Source organism: Maylandia zebra, linkage group LG6, assembly GCF_041146795.1.
Source record: "Maylandia zebra isolate NMK-2024a linkage group LG6, Mzebra_GT3a, whole genome shotgun sequence".
Taxonomy (NCBI): Eukaryota; Metazoa; Chordata; class Actinopteri; order Cichliformes; family Cichlidae; genus Maylandia; species Maylandia zebra.
In genome coordinates, this window is record NC_135172.1 from 20,473,467 (window position 1) to 20,493,141 (window position 19,675).

General features: G+C 41.6%; 1 protein-coding gene across 8 annotated transcripts in view; it reads left to right on the top strand.

The window, feature by feature from the left end:
* The window catches only part of fam13a (family with sequence similarity 13 member A), a 49,866-nt gene that overhangs the window by 23,448 nt on the left and 6,743 nt on the right, over nucleotides 1-19,675 (top strand). For 5 of the 8 annotated variants that reach the window (XM_012918701.4, XM_012918706.3, XM_012918703.4 and 2 more), the window contains exons 9-14: nucleotides 2,858-2,899; nucleotides 7,602-7,643; nucleotides 7,753-7,947; nucleotides 8,796-8,994; nucleotides 17,156-17,315; nucleotides 19,335-19,400. In XM_012918701.4, coding sequence (XP_012774155.2) covers nucleotides 2,858-2,899; nucleotides 7,602-7,643; nucleotides 7,753-7,947; nucleotides 8,796-8,994; nucleotides 17,156-17,315; nucleotides 19,335-19,400 — 704 coding nt within the window. The remainder of the gene's footprint in view (nucleotides 1-2,857; nucleotides 2,900-7,601; nucleotides 7,644-7,752; nucleotides 7,948-8,795; nucleotides 8,995-17,155; nucleotides 17,316-19,334; nucleotides 19,401-19,675) is intronic. The other 3 variants (XM_012918704.3, XM_012918705.3, XM_012918707.3) reach the window with 1 other exon arrangement.

The window sequence follows — 19,675 nt, forward strand, 5'->3', positions numbered from 1 at the left end:
CATCGGGACTACGTTTTTTGTGGGGGTTTTACACATTTTTAAAAATGTTGAAGAAGCAGAGCGTGTCCAGATTGACCAACTTGCCATTAGTAGCTTTCCGCTTAACTCAAAGGGATCAGGCATTGTCGGAGTATGCCTACAAAAGCTTCTTGTTATCCCCTCAGTAAGGTAGTGGGTAAGCAGGATTTCCGCTTTTTTCTTTTGCAATTCACAGCGGCAGTGACGGCACGCACTATTTTAATACGCTTGCCAGACTGTGTAACACCCGGTAAGAACATGCGGATGTGGGGGAGAAAAAAACTCACCCGTAAAGCTGCAAAAGAATTTGGAAGAGTTATGTAGTTGAAGTACCCCTTCACTAAAACAAGGAGTGTATGCACATTTTCCGTACATTGGCCAATTTAAGAAGACTTTTGAAGCTCAGTAAACTTTGGCCCAATTTGATCGTGCCTGACTTGAAACCGAAATCCTTTGTTTTGAACTTGTTGATGTGCTGCCCGGATGGCCAAAGTGGTCCGCCCTCGCGTCAACATGCCCGCTGCTTACAGTAAGCCAATTGCAGGAACAGCACGTAGCAAAGCAGTAGAGTACTAAATATTGAGTGAATCTGATCCACAATAACATGTGCAAGCTGCTGACTAACTGTGCTTGTTTGATGTCATAGGGTTTATGTTCTTATGTATCTGACACTCATACTGAGATATATAAACATTCAAACGAGTATGTTTGATCAGTTTGCTTCAATCTAAGGAGAGGGAACTATTGCTGGAGAGATTAGTGTTGGGTTCACCACACACATTACTTCTCTCTTTTTATAGTATTGAGTTACTTCCTATGTAAAGTAACATTATAATACCATTTACTTCATGACATCCATGCTACTGTGTAACATCACCTGAGATGTGCTGTCAGGCAGCTACAGCTACGTCCGCACATTGAAGCAATGCGCTTGTTACACATGACTGTGACGCTGACAGGAGGTAATTAGCTGGCATTTCAGGATCTGGTTGCCTAGGTAACCCTGTACCGGCTTGAAGTTGAGAAACATTTATCTCGGGACCTGCTTTACATCGCTAGCAGTTATTTTGCCCGTCGTGGCTTGGAGTTGCCAAATATCATTCACTTTCTTCTGTCTGTGGTCACCACATCACTGCAAATTGTTTCCTGTGTGGACGCAGCTCTAAAAATATAACGTTGAACTTAACATATTCATGCACAAGGAGAGCATGGACACATCTTTAATCTTTATCTTTTATTTTACTATCACGTTATTGTTTCTTTGCACTGTAAATTCAAAATAATGTTCATATTAAACCTGTCAGGTGTGTAGACTGCCATCTTTGTTTTCCTTCCCACACAAACTGAGATTTTTTGTTTTGTTTAGTTTTCTGTTTTTTTGGAGAAACGTGCATGCGCATGAATTTTTGTTTTTTATAAAAACCACTCAGCAAGTTGAAGGGTTATGTTTATACCAATATTGTAATACTAATTAGTTCAACAATTAGTTTTCCTATTAAATGTCAGATTACCATATTAGATTAAATTATTGCAATGTTGTATCTAATAATGATTGTTAAGACTTAGAGAGACAGCTTGACTTCTAACTAGCAGCAAAAGTACAAAAGTGCTTTAGTTATTACAGGTTTGGGTAATTAAAGTGTAAGTATACTATAAATAGTGTAATGTGCATACAATATACTCCTTTTATAGAGCTGAGTATAATACAAATACCATATTTTATGGTCAAATTGTATGTTTAGAGCAGCTGTGAGTAAATTGGCAGAGCAGGTTAGCAGTTGTCCTGCAAATTTCCAAATGCCCTTGAGCAAGATGTTGAAATCGAAGCCCAAAGAGTAAACATAGGAAACACTGCTGAGGTCAAGTGGCCTGCTTTTAACAACCATATTTGTTCAAACTTATAAAATTAGATGATCAGATGGTAAAAGTAATATTTTTCTCCCTGACTCTCTGTGTAGTTAATTAGCTGATTGTTTTGAAATCAAAGTAAAAGCCTGCACTGGATTGCAGTTACAAAACTATCCGCTGTTCCGTTTTTGGTCAGCATTTGGTAAACCAAACCTTTTGTCCCAATGTTATTTAGATCTAAATATAAAGCACTGTAAGAGTTGCTTACACAGCTACTATCTTCTTACAGAAACATCCAAATAAAGTCCTAACAGTTTTATAAAATGTAGTAATAAGTCACAGTGTTTTAAACTGAAAACATGCCTCTTTGTTTCCCTAATTTCTTGAAAATTGTTGATTAATTTGTAAAGTGGATGAATCGGTTTTATTTATTTAAAAGGTCTCATACTAAATTTAATGAACATACAGAAACCTTACTGAGATCTGTCAGCACTTTTTGATTTTTTAAAGGTTTAACATTACAACAGTTCACGTATTTGTACCAATCTTTTTTTTCTTTCCTTGTCTCAGATAATAAAGAACTGAGCTCTGCTTAGGCAAACAAAACCAGGCGATTGTGAAATTTTTTAACTAGGATATGAAAAAGTTAGGCAACCTCAAAATTAGTGCCAAGGTTGAGTTCCTCTTATTGTTGCATAATTTCATCCTGTGCTTCTGGCATACATGCAGCAGCAGCAGTAGCACCTCAGCCTATATTCCAGAGCAGCACATAGTTCTCTTGGTTCATAATAATTACCCGAGACAAGCTCCACAAAGGCACTGATCTGTAGCACTGCATGGCCATTATTCTGCAGACAAAAGCCAGTCTTGTGCATGTCCTTTTTTTAGCTGCAGGGAAATCTACTGTTGTGTGGGGAAATGTAATGTTTTGATCTCACAGGACTTTGCGCATCCTGCACGCTAATTGAGTCTGTTTGTTTTCATATTTCAGCTCCCAAGATGAAGACAGACCAGTATCTCCTTTCTACATGAGGTAGGCCTCCTGTATATGTGTTAGAAAGCAGGCAGGACGGGAACAGACTGTGTTGTTTTTGATCGGAGGTGTGGGGGAAGTGGCTGCATGCTGCCTCAGTGCATTATCATCAGAAACAATGAAGCTGCCAGTGAGAGGGGCAGCAGGGCAGCATGCACATGCAACAGTTTGCTCAACACTGTTTGGTTATTGTCGCAGAGACAGCACGTTGTCAGAAACACCGGCCAAGTAGAGGACGCAGCAAAAGACAGTGTTCACAGATGATGTGCTGATTACAGATACATACGTGGACTCTTTTTTTAAAGTATATTTAATGCTGGCAAATATTTTGCACCAGCTTCCTCGTATGAATTCATGCCAGTAAAAAATCTTGAATAGTTTTATCCTCCTAAATGTGAGGATTTTCCTTTCTCAGCAATGTTTCTTTTAAAAGTCAGGATAACAATTTAGAGATAACTGATGGTGACAGTAATCTTTAGTTGAGGCAGTGTTGTTTCTCTCTGTGTATCTCTAAGTGATCACCTATAAACTCTTCCCATCCCCACTCACTTGTCATGCTCACGTTCATTGTGAGTAACTCCATTTCCTACTTGTCCACTGTCACATGCACACATCTAGTTGGAAGCACAGCTGAGCTGTCTGCTAAGGTCTACATGCATCTGTCACATACAAAGGCTCTCAGACTGCCACTTAGTTGGTTAACCTCAGCCCGGTCAAACTGGATCACAGATTGATGTATTTTATTTCATTTTATTTTATTTTCTGTTTTGATTTGCCAAGAGCCTCTGAAGGTCCTGGCTAACATCTGACTGTGGTGTAATACTGGATTACCTGAGCGAACGTTCCCGGTTACACAGTGCCGGGATTTAGCTGGCATAAGCTTCAGCTGGGAAAGCTTTGGAGTTGTTCCGTTCCCACTTTTTACGCCTTAAAGACCTGTTGACTTTAAAACACCAAAACAACCACTGACTAGAGAAACACATTATTTTGGTCTTACTGTTATTTGCAAAGTAGTTTTCTTAGTTAGGGGGTCCAGAGTGAAGCAATTAAATTCAGCAGTCCTTAAGCTTTTCTACAACAAAGAGTTGCCCTGTTGGCTTTTTAAACACAAAAAAATGCACAATAGGGGAATTAAAATGAGAAGACCTGTCATATCGTCACAGAGCAGACTTAAAAGTTCAGCAAATCTTACAGACGCTATAAAATTGGAAGTCCAAATTAATGTTTTGAGTCTGCCTGGAACTATATTTCTTTAGGATTTTATAAAATAATGTTTGTTTTTATCAAGATAAAGAAGACTTATACTGTTCTCATGCCTGTTTATAAAGTAGAAAGCTAAAGAATTTTTCTTGGATGATAAGACCTCGAGGATTACAGCGTTTGGACAAGAAACAGTGAGCCCATAATGCATGATGAAACCACAGCTTTGTATTGTGTTACCAGAGCCAGCATAGATATTTGCCCTTTTGACCCTATCTTTATAGGGTGTGGCTTCATATTTATTGCACAGACATGAGAATGGCCAGTCAGTCAGTATCACCAGCCAGAAAAGAAGGACATTTCATAAACACATTTATTTATTCTTAAGAATTTATTAGTATTAATATTTTAAGTTTGTGAAGGCGTTTCACCTCTCATCCAAGAGGCTTCTAAAGGTGGACGAGTCCCAGGTATTTAATCCCTTTGGAACAGGTCAATGGATCACTGTTGATCATGTGAGTCATCCCATGAGCCAAGGTGTGAACAAAGGCGAGGATCATTACCATCAGCGGGGGTTAAGGGTGGAACCACGGTGAAGAAACCTTGGATGAGAGGTGAAACTCAAACGAAGTCCAGTTTCCTTCTTTTTCAAGCTCTCAAGACGACCATGATCTGGATGAATGAGAATCTACACGGACATCTTCATTAATGCGTCATTATCACTTCCTCTTGTGTATCAGTTATCGATACACAGGCACTTTAAACACAGTCATGAGCACTGTATTGAGTTTCCCTGTAATTCCCACCCTCAGTCACAAAATGCCAGTCTAATTTTAGGCTGAAAAACTGGTTACCACTTGAACGCATGTTGAAGTGTAACACACCTTGGTGCTGCATAAACCTTTAAGATCATGTTGTCTCAGTCAAAAGTAACTGGAACAAACCTGAGCAAGACAACTGTTAGCTGACATGCAACTTGTTCTCCATGACTCTTCAGGTGTAAAGCTAAAAATAGTAGAACTAAAACAAATGGTGTCAAGTTTGTTTAAAGACAAAACACTCATGCCGTGGTTATGGAGTAACAACAGAAATGACTCTCGGTGTACGTTTTTACAGCTAGGCAGTGAAATTTCACACTCACTTTGTTAATCTGCCGTTTACCTGGGCTTTTTGGCGTAGTTTTATATGTTAGAGTACTTTCTAGAAAGGATTGGTAACTTTGCCCGTTCATATCCTGGCAGTGATGTTCCTGTTGCGCTTGTGATGTAATGAGTCGTCCCTGTTGCCCCTCAGGTCTATTTTTCCCAGAGTTCATAGCTAAGAATGTCTTTATTACTCACCAGACAGCCATCCCGTCACATACCACAGTGGTTTTACAGTTACCTCTTCAGCTGAAACCAAGTCAGTGGGGCACTACGCTCTCTGGGAAGTGATGCCATCTTCCTCAGAAAACTGCAACACTTCTTATATCATGTGCCAACCAAAAGACTATTTGGCTCGACTATAGCTGCTAAATCTTCAGGAACCAAAATCTTTTGTAGGTAGTGATGCTAAGCTTAAATGTCTAAATGTTTAGACTAATGTTTAAAAACCAATATGGATGGAATGTTTTTTGCTGAATTTTTAACTAGAGTACAGCCCACTGTGTATGGTTTTAATTTCTGATCCATATTTAGTTTTTTTTTAGGTTAAAAGAAGACAAATAATCATGTGTTACTCCTTTGGTTGGCTCTATCGTATCCCGAGATGAATCTGAGAGTCACGGGATCATTTAGATATAAATACATTTTTCCTAGCTTCCTGTACATCTAAATCTGGATCTTTTTCGTATGGGAAACAGTTCAAGCTGAAGTCATGGTCCAGGATGAACAGACAGTAGTACACAACTTTTTTGTTGTAAGCAGCCGCAAGCTAAAAAAAAGCCATGATCTACTGTCATGGTGCTATATTTGCAACTTAGAGCATGGCCTTGGTTTGTTAGTCAGAGTGCCATAAATGTTTCTTGAATTATGACAGTCATCAAGTCATAGACCAAATATGTAATTGACTGTCTTATCACCTTTTACCCTCGCCTGCCTTTCGCATGGGCCACAGCCCTAGAAAGTTGTAGACAGCTCTAGAAACGTCTGTCGTATTTTAGGCTTTAGTATAGATCGAATGTTCAAAATGTGACATTTGTGACAGCCACTGAATCAACCATCCCTTTAACTTGTCGCAGATTTGTTACACGGTAGCAATTTTCTTAACATGATATAACCAAGGCGTTCAGTTTCTGCTTCTGTCACAACTTCCCCTTTCTGTTTTTCCCTCCGTTAAAAATGAAACTGCACTGAAGAGAAATGTGATTTTGTTTTCAGGAATTTGTATTTGTGAGTAGAGAAACAGAAGATTGAAAAAAATCCCATGTGGATTATTTGAATTCCTTATACTTGTGAGTACTTTACAACTTTGTTACTATTACACAGTGCAGCAGGCTTGCTTTTAACTCGGCCCGGCATCCTGCCTTATAGATTTGTTATAGATTTGGTAATATCAGTACATGCCTGTGGCATGTTACACAGCTCCACCACAGTCACCTTCACAGTACACCATCATGCCGTTATTATCTGGTCTTTCATCAGCGATCCCATTTCCAGTTGTTATTACTGTCAGCACCACTGTTTATGGAAGATTTCGTTTGAGGTCACCCTCGAAGATGTTGAGGAAGCTGTAGTCCAGGAAAAGCAGACGTGATGTCGATCAGTTGGTCGAGGCCAAAGCAACTTCCTGAGGAGAGCGGATTTTTCTTTTGCTGTGCCAACTTAGTCACAAGAGTAATGTGTTAATGTAATTATGATCTAACACTTAGCTAAATATGTAATAAAAAAAAAAAGACCAAAAAGAAACCACTTAAAACTCATTCACCCTGTAACCTATAAAATGTGAGAAAATGACCCTTTACATCCTAACCCTACGGTCACAAAAGACAATGTTTAAGATTTTTTATTTACTTGTTTTTTCTCAGTTAGACTTTGTAGGAGGGAAAATACTGAAACATCGAAATATTTTCAGACGTCTGAATAAAACCTTTTAAAGATGTTTAAGCAGTGGTGATGTAACAGCGGTGTTATGTTTTTTTCTACAAGCATTCAGTTGAATCCAGGTACTTACACAGGTTACAGACACATTTCATGCTGCATATAGTTTACAATCCTATTGCTTTACCCTACAAGTATTTAACAAACAGAGGGCGTTAAAAATAAAACCAAAATGAAGTCAGAGATCAGTATAAAGGTCCATGACCGTGTACTCTGCTGCTGGACTTACTGGTAGCCATGGAAGCCAGCCACTTTGCTCCCCAAGGATCCATTTAAGCTCTGAACGCAGCTGAGTTTACCTCTCACCCATGCACTTGATCACCAAAGGCCACAACGTGAGCCTCGGGGGATTTTCAGTGTTGCTCAGTGACCTATGTGAACACTTGTTTCTGCGCATTAAGCTTCCCTTCTTGTTTTTCTTTCAGTAACCACCTCTCGCCCGTCCACTGCAGACCTGGTGTGGTAAAGTAGGTATATTTCTGCTTAAAATAAAAATAAAAAGCAAAGCTCTTATGAAACAGTGAAGAGCATAAAATGGTGGATTTCCTTATCTACTCATTGTGTTGCTCCCTGAAGTTTTCTGGACAGGACCATACGCTCAGCAGTGGAGCAGCACCTCTTTGATGTGAACCCCTTAGAGGATCAGCATTCAGACGCCCACGAATCGACCCCGTGCCCTTCACGGGTGACACTAACAGCGAGGCAGAGACGTAGGCACCAAAGAGAGCAGCAGCATCAGGAGGAGGGCCAGAAACACAGGGAAAAAAACAGGTACCGTGGGCGTGGCATAATCATAATCGATGTTACTTGCAGAAAGTGGCCTTCATAGTGGAAGCACTACATCGTGTTTCTCCTCATTTATCATCTTAAAGCAAAATAATTGTAATTTACTTGTCGTACTGACCACTCAAAGCACTTTAACCACACGTTCATACAGCCTCTGCCTCGCATACATGGTCAATTTAAACTCACTAGGTTACTCAGCCTGCATGTCTTTGGACTGTGGGAGGAAGCCGGAGTGCCCGGAGGCAACCCACGCAGGCACAGGGAGAACAAGCAAACTCCACGCAGAAAGGCCCCGGCCAGGGTCGAGACCAGGGAGCTCCCTGCTGTGAGGCAACAATGCTAACCACTCCACCATTGTGGCGCCCACTTTCATTATGGAGGTCTGACCTCAGAGGCTTCCTGCAGTGATACTACAATGATACTTTCAGTTGATGTTTCAGTTTCAGTAAACAGTGGTGAAGTTTTGTTCTGTGGGGAGAGCTTTAGTGTGCAGTCATAATAACTGGTATCATTCCAGTAAGGAGCTAATCCTTGTTGATGAAGACCTGGTGGAGTCTGAGAGATCAGCGGCACGTGGATTTTGGGGAGTGTCTCAACAGCAGAAAATGTTAATAAGACAGGACAGTAAATAGACTTAGCACAAACACTAAACAGCACATTAGCTGCTTGAGAACATATAAAAAACGCATCGGGATGACCTTGGGCATTTGGTTTCCAGAAGCATTTCATCCGTTTTTAATCTGATTTAAAACCGAGCAAGGCGAGCAGAGAGAGAGTCCGATGGAAGGCAGATGTCTTATTTCCTCACCCTTTTCCTTTTCGTCTGACAACAGAGCGCCTTCCGTCACAGGAGACACCAACAAGGAGAACGTCCCGTCGAGCAGCAGTTCAGGCAGCGTGGGGGAAGACATGAGCAGCCGTGTGGATTCACAGGAAGGCCAGAGAAGTCACGCTGAGCGAACCCCCAAACCCAGGAAGCCAAAAAAGAGCCCAACTCTCATGCAGCTAAGCGAGAACACGGCTGCCCACGCAGTGAGTCACACCTTGTACTCCCCGTCTCTTTTCATCTTTATGAGTGTGACATTTTCCCTCCTTCTTTACTATTATAATTATTATTATTAATAATATTATCATCGTGAATTCAGTCCTCTTTTCCCCTTGTGCACATGGCGTCACCACATGCAACAACTTCTCAAACTAATGTACCAATGATGAATGAAGCATTCATCTCAACTCCCTGCCCTCCTTGTTTCTGAGTCACCGCAGATAATTGCCTATTGCAGTTGACAAGAATCACTAAGTGGAGGCTGTGCAGCATCCTAATGGTGCTCTGCCATTAGACACCAGCTTGTAATGTGCAACATAATGCTAATTGTTGCCCACTCCTTCAAACGTAAAGGCCAATTATGAGAGTGCAGTTAGCCGCTGCTTTTATCTGTTTTAGATGTCATGTGGATACATGAGTCCAGAGGTTTCTTTAGTACTGAGTACTTTTTAAAAATGTAGTAAAATACTTACTGACAGAGATTCTTATTCGGATCATTAACAACAACGCAAAAAGTGATCGGCAGCAGGGAATTAAATTCAGTGGAAAGAAAATTATTGATTTAAAAGGGCGGAAGCTTTGGCTGATTATAGCAACAGCTGTGTTTCAACAAACAAAGAGAAAATATTAAGTTGAAAATAAAGAAAAAACCTCAAAACAGAAATGTTTTGATGATAGTCATACACCAGTTCTATGTTTGTTGGCCACTTTATTTATAAACATTTTAAATACGGCAGTTTAAAAAAATGTATTCTGATCATTTGTGTGTTTATATTCTATGTTTTTTTTTTATAAACACAATTAGCTCACACTCAGTTTTAACAATATAAAAATATTGATTGTATGAGATCATTGCTTGATTCTAAATTAAGCAGCAGGTTTGCTTTGTAGTAGCTGAATGCAGCAGGCGTTTCAGTAACTGTGAATAAAAAAAAGAATTTATTTATTGAGTTTTGGAGTTTACTGCTACATATATTAACTACATCATAGAATATCTAAGGGTGGGTTTTCAGGATTGGGTAATAAATTGTGGAATTACTTGATTTTTACAGTATTTTAATGAGGTGAAGTTAGTCCAGCACTTTTTGTTTTCTGACATTTGTTTGTCTTCTTTTTTATGTGAGGAGGAAAAAGTATTTTTGTCTCAAAACTCACATTGAGAGAGAAAGATAAGAGAGAAGGCTACTTCAGTTAGTTAATGGGCCTTTGATTAATGAGCTTTACAACTTTGGCAACTTATTTATTGTCAGTTCAGTTTTTAAACAAGTAAATATATTCAAATTGGAGCTTTTCAACTGTGACATTTTATATGTTAAATAAGTAATTAATTATTTTAATAGTTTATTTAATGGTCTGATTGTAAAAAAATTAATTTAGTATACTCAGCATTCAGGTAGTGTGTGAAAGCCCTGAAAGTCACAGCAAGGTCACGGTGTGTGGTGCTTGTGGCTCAGACTTGTAGTAACCTGATCTCTGCAGACTCTTGAGTACGACTTCACAGTTGGCTCTTAAGTGACTTTTGCTGATGTAAAGTTGAGCCGCACCGTTTCGTCTCATTTAAAATAGCTTTGTTGCGTTTACACACTCGCACTCAGTGAGCAGAATTCGATAAGTGCAGACTGTTTTTATTTTTTGAGCCTCCATGAATCCTCCTTGCGCAACAGCACAGATGACACAGAGTCCCTTGACACACATACGGTGAATGCATGATAACTGGCACCACTGTGATTGGACGGTTAGATGACTGTAAGTATCTGTCTCCGTTGGTGGGCACAGCTGTCTCTGTGACTGCCAGCTCTTTAGGTCAAGAGTCACTGAACTGCATGCCAGGCGCCAGCTCCCAGATGTCTGTAAGGTGTTATAAAGCAGCATGTTCTGGACTATTTGACTTCTGCAGTTGCTGGGAAGTTCATATTTGTGGTTTTAAGTGAAATTTCTCAGTTACGTTTTAATTCAGTATAGACTTTGTTTCTTGCAGTGAACATCATCAGGCCAAAATTGATGCGTACCCAAGAATCTTCATGGCCTTTGCATATTGTGTGGTTAAGTGCTAAACGGGATAGCGTGCTAAGCTAAGATGATTAGCTGATACACACTGCACTGCTAAAGCATCAGCATGCAGGAGCTGCTAATCTTTGTGCATCTTTACTGACAAGTGTAGGTGACCAGCATGAAAAGTAGCTTTGCACACTCCCCCTGACACAGACTGACAACAGTAAGCCCACGTCAGGTATCACATTCAGTGATCAAGTGGCCTTTATCACATATTTAGGTTTGTCGAGCATGATATAAGCAGTCCAATGAAATTAAAAGCAAAAACAAGATGAGCTCATCAGAGCAAAACCCATTAAAAAATAAATAAATAAACAGTTGCAAAATTATGCCACTTAGCTAATTACAGTTTGAATGTGTGTGGTTTTAATAGTTCAAGGAGTTTGCTGATAAAAGATCTGATGATAACCAGAAACGCAGATGCTCAGGCACACAGAGGCTCTACTAGTTCATCTGAAAGCAATGTTGTTGAGCAGGTTGTTGTTATACAAGGGACAAGAGTAAGCAGGCTGGCAAAAAAAAGTGAGCAAACCAAAGGCAGAGTCCAAAAAACAGAGAAGGTCAAACAAAAGAGAGGAAAGTTACCAAACGATGAAACGTCTGAGAAAGGTCATGTACAAGAGGAGCGATATATGCCTCTGGATTAAAACCAGGGGAATAACAGTGATAATTCGGTGTTCTGCTGGGAAGCCCTGAGGCCTAGCATTGATGTAGATGCTGCTTTCACACATACCACCCCTCCCAAACATTCCTGCAGACCATGCGCACTCCTCATGTTAACTGCAACCTCCCCCAACAGGAAAATCCCTCAAACACAAAGCCCAAGGCATTGACCTGATCTCTAAACTCACCCCACAACCCGCATGACCTGAAACACCACAAACACTAAAGGACACCCCCAAAGGTCCCGAGTTGATCTGGCAACACTTTGGAAGGTCACCACACACTCTGATTTGACCTGAATCAGTAGATTCAGCTTTGTTTAATAAATATCTAACATGACTACGTTTGTATTTTTAACTTAAAAAAGAAAATAAGACACCCTCCTCTATTTTACGAGGATATCTACTGTTATCTGTCGTCTCCATAGGCACAGTGTAACAATATTTCCTCTTGTTCTGCAAGCTGTGGGCGTCCTAAGGAGGGGCTTAGCAAAGCTTCATCCATTCATTATTTTTTTTAACTGCTTATCCAGCTTAGGGTCACGAGGCGGCAGGGTACACCTTAAACAGGTTCCCAGCCCATCAATAGACCGATACAGAGCGATACACAACTACACGACTGTGGCCTGTGTCTGAAATTTAAAAATCACTTAAAAAAAACAACAACAACACAAAAATCGTGAAAACCACTGGCTTTTGTTTTGACCAGTGTGATTTCTCATCAGTGTTTTTTTTGGCTGCAGCACTCACGGGCTTTTGCTGAACTGAAACTCCTGAACCGTTCCACAGAAAATGTCACCTTAAACAAAAGGAGATTTTTAGCCTTTCCGTGAAAGGGGATTCCCCCCCAATCAATATTCTGACACAAACAAATCCTTATTCTTTCTGCTCTTTGAAACACCGAGTACAGATTTTAAGTTTAGTGGCGCCGTGGGTGTGAGCATAAGGAAACAAGCCACCTTCTCCATCTGCTCGTCTCCGATTCTAATCTAGACTAGCACACTCATGACATGATTAGCATGACTCATGTCGTCAGGAGTGCTGAACCAATATCGTGGCTATTTTTCTGAGCAGCACAGATGGATCTTCGTCGCAGCTCGGGCCCCGGCTCTGCCATCACCAACGCACTTGTGCCACAGAGCGGCCATCTGGAGCCGGCATGGCGCTGAACCCTGGAGGCTGGTGCGGCATCCTCTCAGCTGGTGGTTAATGCCCGGGTTGCCACTTGAGCACCACACAAACACGGTTGACCCCATCTACATGCTGACCTCAAAAGTTTCTAAAAGTTGTGCAGTATAGCTCAGCGTGTCGTGCTTACCTGGGAGAAATATTAGGGAGCCAGTCACCATCTTCTAAAATCCAACAATTTGTATTTATTCCACTGATATAAATGTATAACTTTCAGTATAATCATTATATTATTCCAGTAACTGAGGCAGATGTTAGGCGCTATAGTAAAAGAATTTCACTTCCTCTGTTTCACAACTGCTGGTCAATCATTTTTTAAATTCCTAACCACTGCACTGTTAAGCTTAGTGTGCTGGTGTTTTGTTTGTCCCCATAAGTTTGTGTGTCGATGCAGCTCGAGTCCCTGTTAGCTGGCAGTTCTTCAAAACATTTTGTGCCAGCAGCAAAAGAAAACTGATAGTGGGAAGTGAAAGTCGCAGTGTTTTTCACCAGCTCATGTGCACAGGTGAAGCCGGATTCGCTTATAAGATGATTGTGACAATGCCATTACAGTAACTGTGTGCCAAACACAGTAGTGCATACTGTTCTGCACGTTGTACATGTTGGCCTATACATACTGAAAGGATTTAGCCTTTTAGTTGTCAGCGAGTTTCTCTCGACATCACTTGCAGACGCAGAGGATACAAACACAGAGGAGTGCATGGTATTTGTGAATATTCCAATAGCATCAAACCAGCGGAATCAATAGTTCTGCTGGTGGGATGCAGAGTGACCGCGGACATGTAACAGTCAGATGACAGTTAGAAAAAATAAACCTGTCGAGTGTGGGGGCCTCGAATTTTTGCCTTCCAATGTGTGGCATGCCAAAATATCTGAGAACCGCTGCATTAAATGTGTGTGTGTGTGTGTGTGTGTGTGTGTGTGTGTGTGTGTGTGTGTGTGTGTGTGTGTGTGTTAGCCATTGAAACACAGTTTAATCTTTATTGAAAATATCCTTCTCATCCATTAAACCCCACTAACACACCCACAGCCCACGCCATAGCACTGTCAGTTTCACCCCTCCTTAGCACCAGCTGCACCTCTCATCATGCTTTAATCATGAGAGTGGCTGTTCTGGGCAACAATATACTGTGTGTGTGTGTGTGTGTGTGTGTGTGTGTGTGTGTGTGTGTGTGTATTCACACACTGATATTGATCACTGTGTGCAAATAATCAAAATAATAAAGCAATAAAACAATAAATAATATAGTAATAAATATTAATAATAATAATCACTGTGCTAAATAGGTGTCAAGTAAATGTGAAGTAAATGACAGCATCTCTCTTTTATCAGTTTGATTAGTTGTTCTGAGAAAACAGAACCGGCGCTGTTGCTGCTTCTCATCACATTACATGATAAGTGCACACTTCATTTGTCTGATGGCCATCTGCCACACTGGTAACACTTTAGAAAAAGAACATAAAGCACAGTAACTAACAAGGGACAAGTATAGAAGTAATCAATACTCACTGCTACTAAAAACTACAAAAAAAGGATTGTCTTGGTTAAATTACTTTTGAGGAGGGTTCTTTGTTCTCTAAACAAGCCAGCAATCCACGGATGTAATTTAATTTGCTTATCAACCATTCAGTGAATTGTTCTTGATGCACTTGGAAGTGTTGATCATGGGTAATCAGGCTTATCACGAACCAGTAAGGAAAACAAGTTGACCCGCCTGGTGCCGGCTGGTTCAAGCCAGTTTCTCAACAGTCACAGTCACGAGTCATTTCATCTGTTAAGAAAACTAGCTACTCATGGTAACTAGCTGAAGCAAACCCTTATTTCCCTAACAAGTTTTATTTGTTTTTTGTTTTTGTTTTTTAGTCTAGTTAAAGTTTCTTTTCAAAATAAGTGTTTGAGGGTACTTAAAGAAAGATGTTTCTGTTATCACGAAACAGTACACTTGTATGGGGAAAGTGATAATGGTAGCATGTAATGCTCAATTTGCTGCCAACTATAAATGATACATACAGTAAGCTTGAACAGAGCTTTCTTAGAGCACTGGCTGCCTGCCAAACAGCTGACTAGTCTTTTAAGTCAAGCCGGTTAAAATTAATTCGTGATTGTAATAAATTAGTTTGAATGAACATGTCGCAACTTGTTTTCCTTACAGCAGAATTTCTGTGAGTACTTTTACTGTCAGCTAATCAAATGTACCAGAACAAGTAGGATGAGCTAATCAGGCATTGAAAGCGAGCAGAAGGTTTATGACTCTGAAACGTCATTTACATATAAAAGGGTGTGAGGAGAAAAAGGGTGACGTGCTGAAGGCGTTCTGGCTCCTTTGGGGTCAGATAAGAAAAACTACACAGTCATTGTTTGTATTTTCACAATTTTGTGTCCCAGTTGGATTTAATTAAATGTATAAAAGGTCTTATTTAGGTCTCACCTTAATTTAAGAGTTGCAAAAAAGGAGATCGTCGGATTAGATGTAACCACTCTCATGTTGTTGTTTTTATGACCACAGGGATTGTTGTAAACACATCCACTGGGACTAATTTGCAGAGCTCATAGGGTGGGTGTGGCTATTCTGTATTAATGTTTTTCCTAGAATACAAGTCCTGCTTCAAAAAATGCCTTTTGTAAATGAAATAATGACGGTCAAGTTTCAGAGTTATTAATTGTTCCTTCTGAATATGAACAGTTTACCTGTTATTCAGCTATGAAGAAGACTCGCCCACTAAAGAAACAAGAGTAGACAGGACTGGCTTCATACAAGCTAAACAAACATCAATTCAAGGAGAAGGTTGTTTTACTCAAAGACCACAGTGGATCTGACCGTTTGTGGGACTCTGTGAAAGCGTCTGATAAGACTGGAGCCAATAAATACTCACAAATACTTGGGCATGTCACGCATGTGCCAGATGCTGCAAAGGGGCAAACAAAAGTGCCTTTGTCCGACAATGTAAAGAAATACTGAGAACATGTCGGATGATGTGCTGTAGTATGGTGCACTGCGCTTTAAAGGCTTGTGTGTATGAGTGGGGGTGTATGTGAGGCATTCATTCTTAGATAAACTGATGCTGCGTGGTTTGTGAGTGTGTGTGTACTTTGTGAGTACATTGATTTGAGAGCAGTGACGGTAAGCGCGTCGAGGGGGAAGTTTCTTCTGTTTGTCCGTCACAGTCTGCACGTTCTCTCTAGGCACCATTAGATCCTGGTCATATCCTCTGTGGTTCACATGACATCAGAGCTGTTTTGGGCCCTGCGCCCTCCGCTAAAGCCACAAGGATACATATGCACATACCTGAGACCGATTATTCTTTCCTACAGTAATCTGTCATTATCATCAACAACAACTATCATTAACCAAAAAACAAAACAAAGCTACTTTACAGTGCAGCTCTTTCCTCTAAGCCGTCTAGTAGCTGTGAGTCCTGATTTGTTTTCCCTAAAAATAGTTTGGTCCCACGCCTGGACAGATTTAACTGATATGTTGATGAAAATGCATGAGCTGCCAAGTGCGAGTCTTTTCAACTAAATTATTTACAGTATGGCCCAAGGTTGACGGAACAGCTCTGATCTCGGATAAGCAAAGTGGAATTTTTGGATAGTCTCAAATCTAAAAATAGGAAAAAGAGGGAGAGGCTGATGGGTAAAAATGTGGACTAAAAAAAAGCAGGAAGTGGATTACATGAAGTTCTTTTGCTTCATCTGATTTTTTGTCTGCAGAGAGAGAGAGAGATGCAGGGAGGGGGGGCAAAAAAATTCACTCAGTCAGTCTACGTGTGCTGGCTCACGATTTGTGCTTATTCTTGTTCTTGCTTCACGCCCCTCCTCCCTCGCCCTCTGTTCCTCTGTCTCTCTGTGTGTCTCCAGCACACCCCTCCCTTCTGCTCTTGCTGCTGTTAAACAAACAAGTCCAGAGCTGGGCGGGTGGGGAATATATGCATGTCAAGCCAGAGAAAAAGCAGGGAAATCTACCGTGGAGAGAAGAGAGAGGGGGAAAAGAAGAGCGGGAGGGGTGAGGAGAATCCTGTGGATGAAGGAGAAGGCGGAGCGAAGCCGCTCCTGCTCTCTAGCAGTCGGCTAAAGACAGATGGGAGGATGTTTTGACCAACTAGGGGAGCCAATCGCAGCCAGGGAGCAGCCCCCTACATTAGGGCAGGGCTAGTCTGAGGGAGTGTGTGACTCAACTTAAAGAGTGTGTTCACAGGCAGCCTGTTGTTGTTGAGCGCTCGTTTCTTTTCTCTCATGGTTGTGCAGACGTTGAAGACGATGAAGATCCAGGAGTCGCCGGTCACTTGTGACGCGGGTAGGGTCGGCGGAGAGGTGCGCGGCCCGGACTCAGACTGCGAGAAGACAAGCTGTGAGGACGTGCCCCGGTTGGATCTGACAGCACTGACTGAGGACAACAACTGGGGAGGTGAGCCTGGAGACCACCTGGCTGTTGCTTAGATGTTTCTTTCCTTTGCTTTTAGCCCATTTACAGTTTGTCTGGACAAAAGGACACACATGTCCAGACAGCAGGTTCAGGATCCTCCACCCCAGGTTGGGTGTTTGGGTCGCAGCTGCACACCTTCTGCTGCCTCATCTGCTCCTCCTCCTGAAGCATGCTGCTTCTGCTTTCCCTGCAGAATTTAATTGTTAAAGATCCTCTAGGTTCCCTAGGCTAACTATTTCTGCAGGAGAGACACCAGAGATGTGTTTGTTTGCTTGGTTAGAAGGATTGCAGTACTGCCTTCATCTCCCATGAGGAAAATATGAAAGTGCAGCAAATACTCGATCTGTGGTTTTATTTAAAGAGTAAACAGTGAGGTTCTAGCAGAATCTATCACCTATGTGGAAAGCCTGTGTGCAGGCTTAGCAACAGATGACCACTGCTGTTGTTTTCACTCACAAATCAATCATTAAAGGGTCGGCATGGATGGCGATAACAGCGTACCAATCAGCTGGCTGCACAAACTTAGGTTAGGTTTGGAGAGTTTATTGATCATGGCTGAACTGTTAAAGTTCGTGCTCCATTTAAATGTTGACGTCTCTGCACGTGCCTGAGATGTCAGCTGTACGCGGGATCCTAATTTATTGATCCTGGCTTATCAAGTGGCATTACTGTTAAGAGAATTTGCAAAAAGAGCCTTCCTTCAGCCGTCAGACCTCTCTCGAGCTTGTTATTAATGTGTTTGTTTGTGCCGTGACTGCGCTGTGCGCACTTTCGATTGTGTTGTCAGAGTATTGCAAGGGTGGAGGTTTCTGTGTTGATTGGTGAAAGCCAAGGCTTTTGCTGAACTGTACTCTGGAATGATGGCCAACGTGTTCATTCGCACACTGGAAGGACATGTTTCTGCATGTTGTGTTGACATCTTTCCGCTGCGGCGATTGGCTTTGACTCTCACTGCCTCCGCCACCGCTGCTGCTTCCTGTTTGAAGCAAGAATCAAAACTGTTCCATGCAAGCAGCCTGTCAGTTTCAGCAGCCGCGTGTTTGGAGCATTAGTGGGCAATTGCGTGTTTGGTGGAGCTCTCTAGCGGCCGGACCTCATAGAGGGAAAACACCAGCAAGCTTTAGATTTGTTGTTGTCTCATAGTGAAGTGTTGTGTCTGAGATATTATGCTGTTTAGGTTGTTTGAAGTCATGGTTTGAGCGATTTTGCCCAGCCTGGTAGACGGTGTGTTTACATGCTTGTAGTTAAAATGTAATTTGTGTTCTAGTGAGGCACACCGCAGTGAGTTACAGTTCTTTATTCAGTCCACGTGGCGGTTTTACTCATTTGTATGCCATCCTTTGAATCTTGCCAATTTCTTCCCCTTCCTTAAACTCCCCCCACCTCCCCTGTGTTCTGTACATTGTGTCCTGAATACATAACTAAGCTCGTGGAAACAGGGCGCCTGCATGATTGGCTGTGACAGGCTGCTTCACATGAGAACAAGCAGCGATGGTCATGGTGTGTGCAAGTATTGTGCAAAGCTGAACTGTATTTCCGTGTAGTTGGCAAGATTATTCATCAGCACAGAGTCCCAGTGAGGAATTGCTGCATACTGTACAGAAGGCATACTGCGGGCCAAATGGCCATGTGGGTGAATGAGGGCTTCAGGCAGGAGTTGGAGACCTTTGTCCCAGTAAAGTTCTAGCATGACCTGATATTTGGTGTCCCCCGCCTGTGTGCCAGCGGTGGTGGAAACAACAGTGGCCGATTTTTTTTCAGACAGCGGGAGACAGAGTTATGGATCTCACATGTCCCACGAGTTATGGATCTCACATGTCCCACGAGTTCATTAAAGTTTATGTGTCTGTGTGTTAGTTTAATTTCCAGTAACTAATTCAGCAGGAAGGATGCCTGCTAGTTCTTTGGCTTATTTCTTACTTCTCTTTCTTTGTTTTTCTTCCTTCATCTTGTCCTCTTCTCCTTCTCCATCCCCCCCATTTCCCTCTTTTGTTCCTCTAGATTCTCCGTTTTGTAACTCCCCTTTCCTTGATTTCAAAAGCATTTTCTATCCAAGTTGTTGCGATGGTAAGTCTCCCACTAACATCACTGTCAGTGCTGACTGGCCTTTTCTGCGAGTGAGATGCCAGAGTGAAAGAAAGGAAAGTCTGTCTGTCTGACTTTTACCGCTGCATGGCAACATGCTTGAGTGATCGGGAACATTGTGGCAAAGGGTGGCACGCCTGCGCACACGCACGCACACACGACCTTTAGTGAAATGGCACACCGGCGTATTTTTTTGCTTCATTAGTCCAGTTAATCCTCAGCCATCAGCGAGCAGTTGATTTAAAGGATTAATTTCA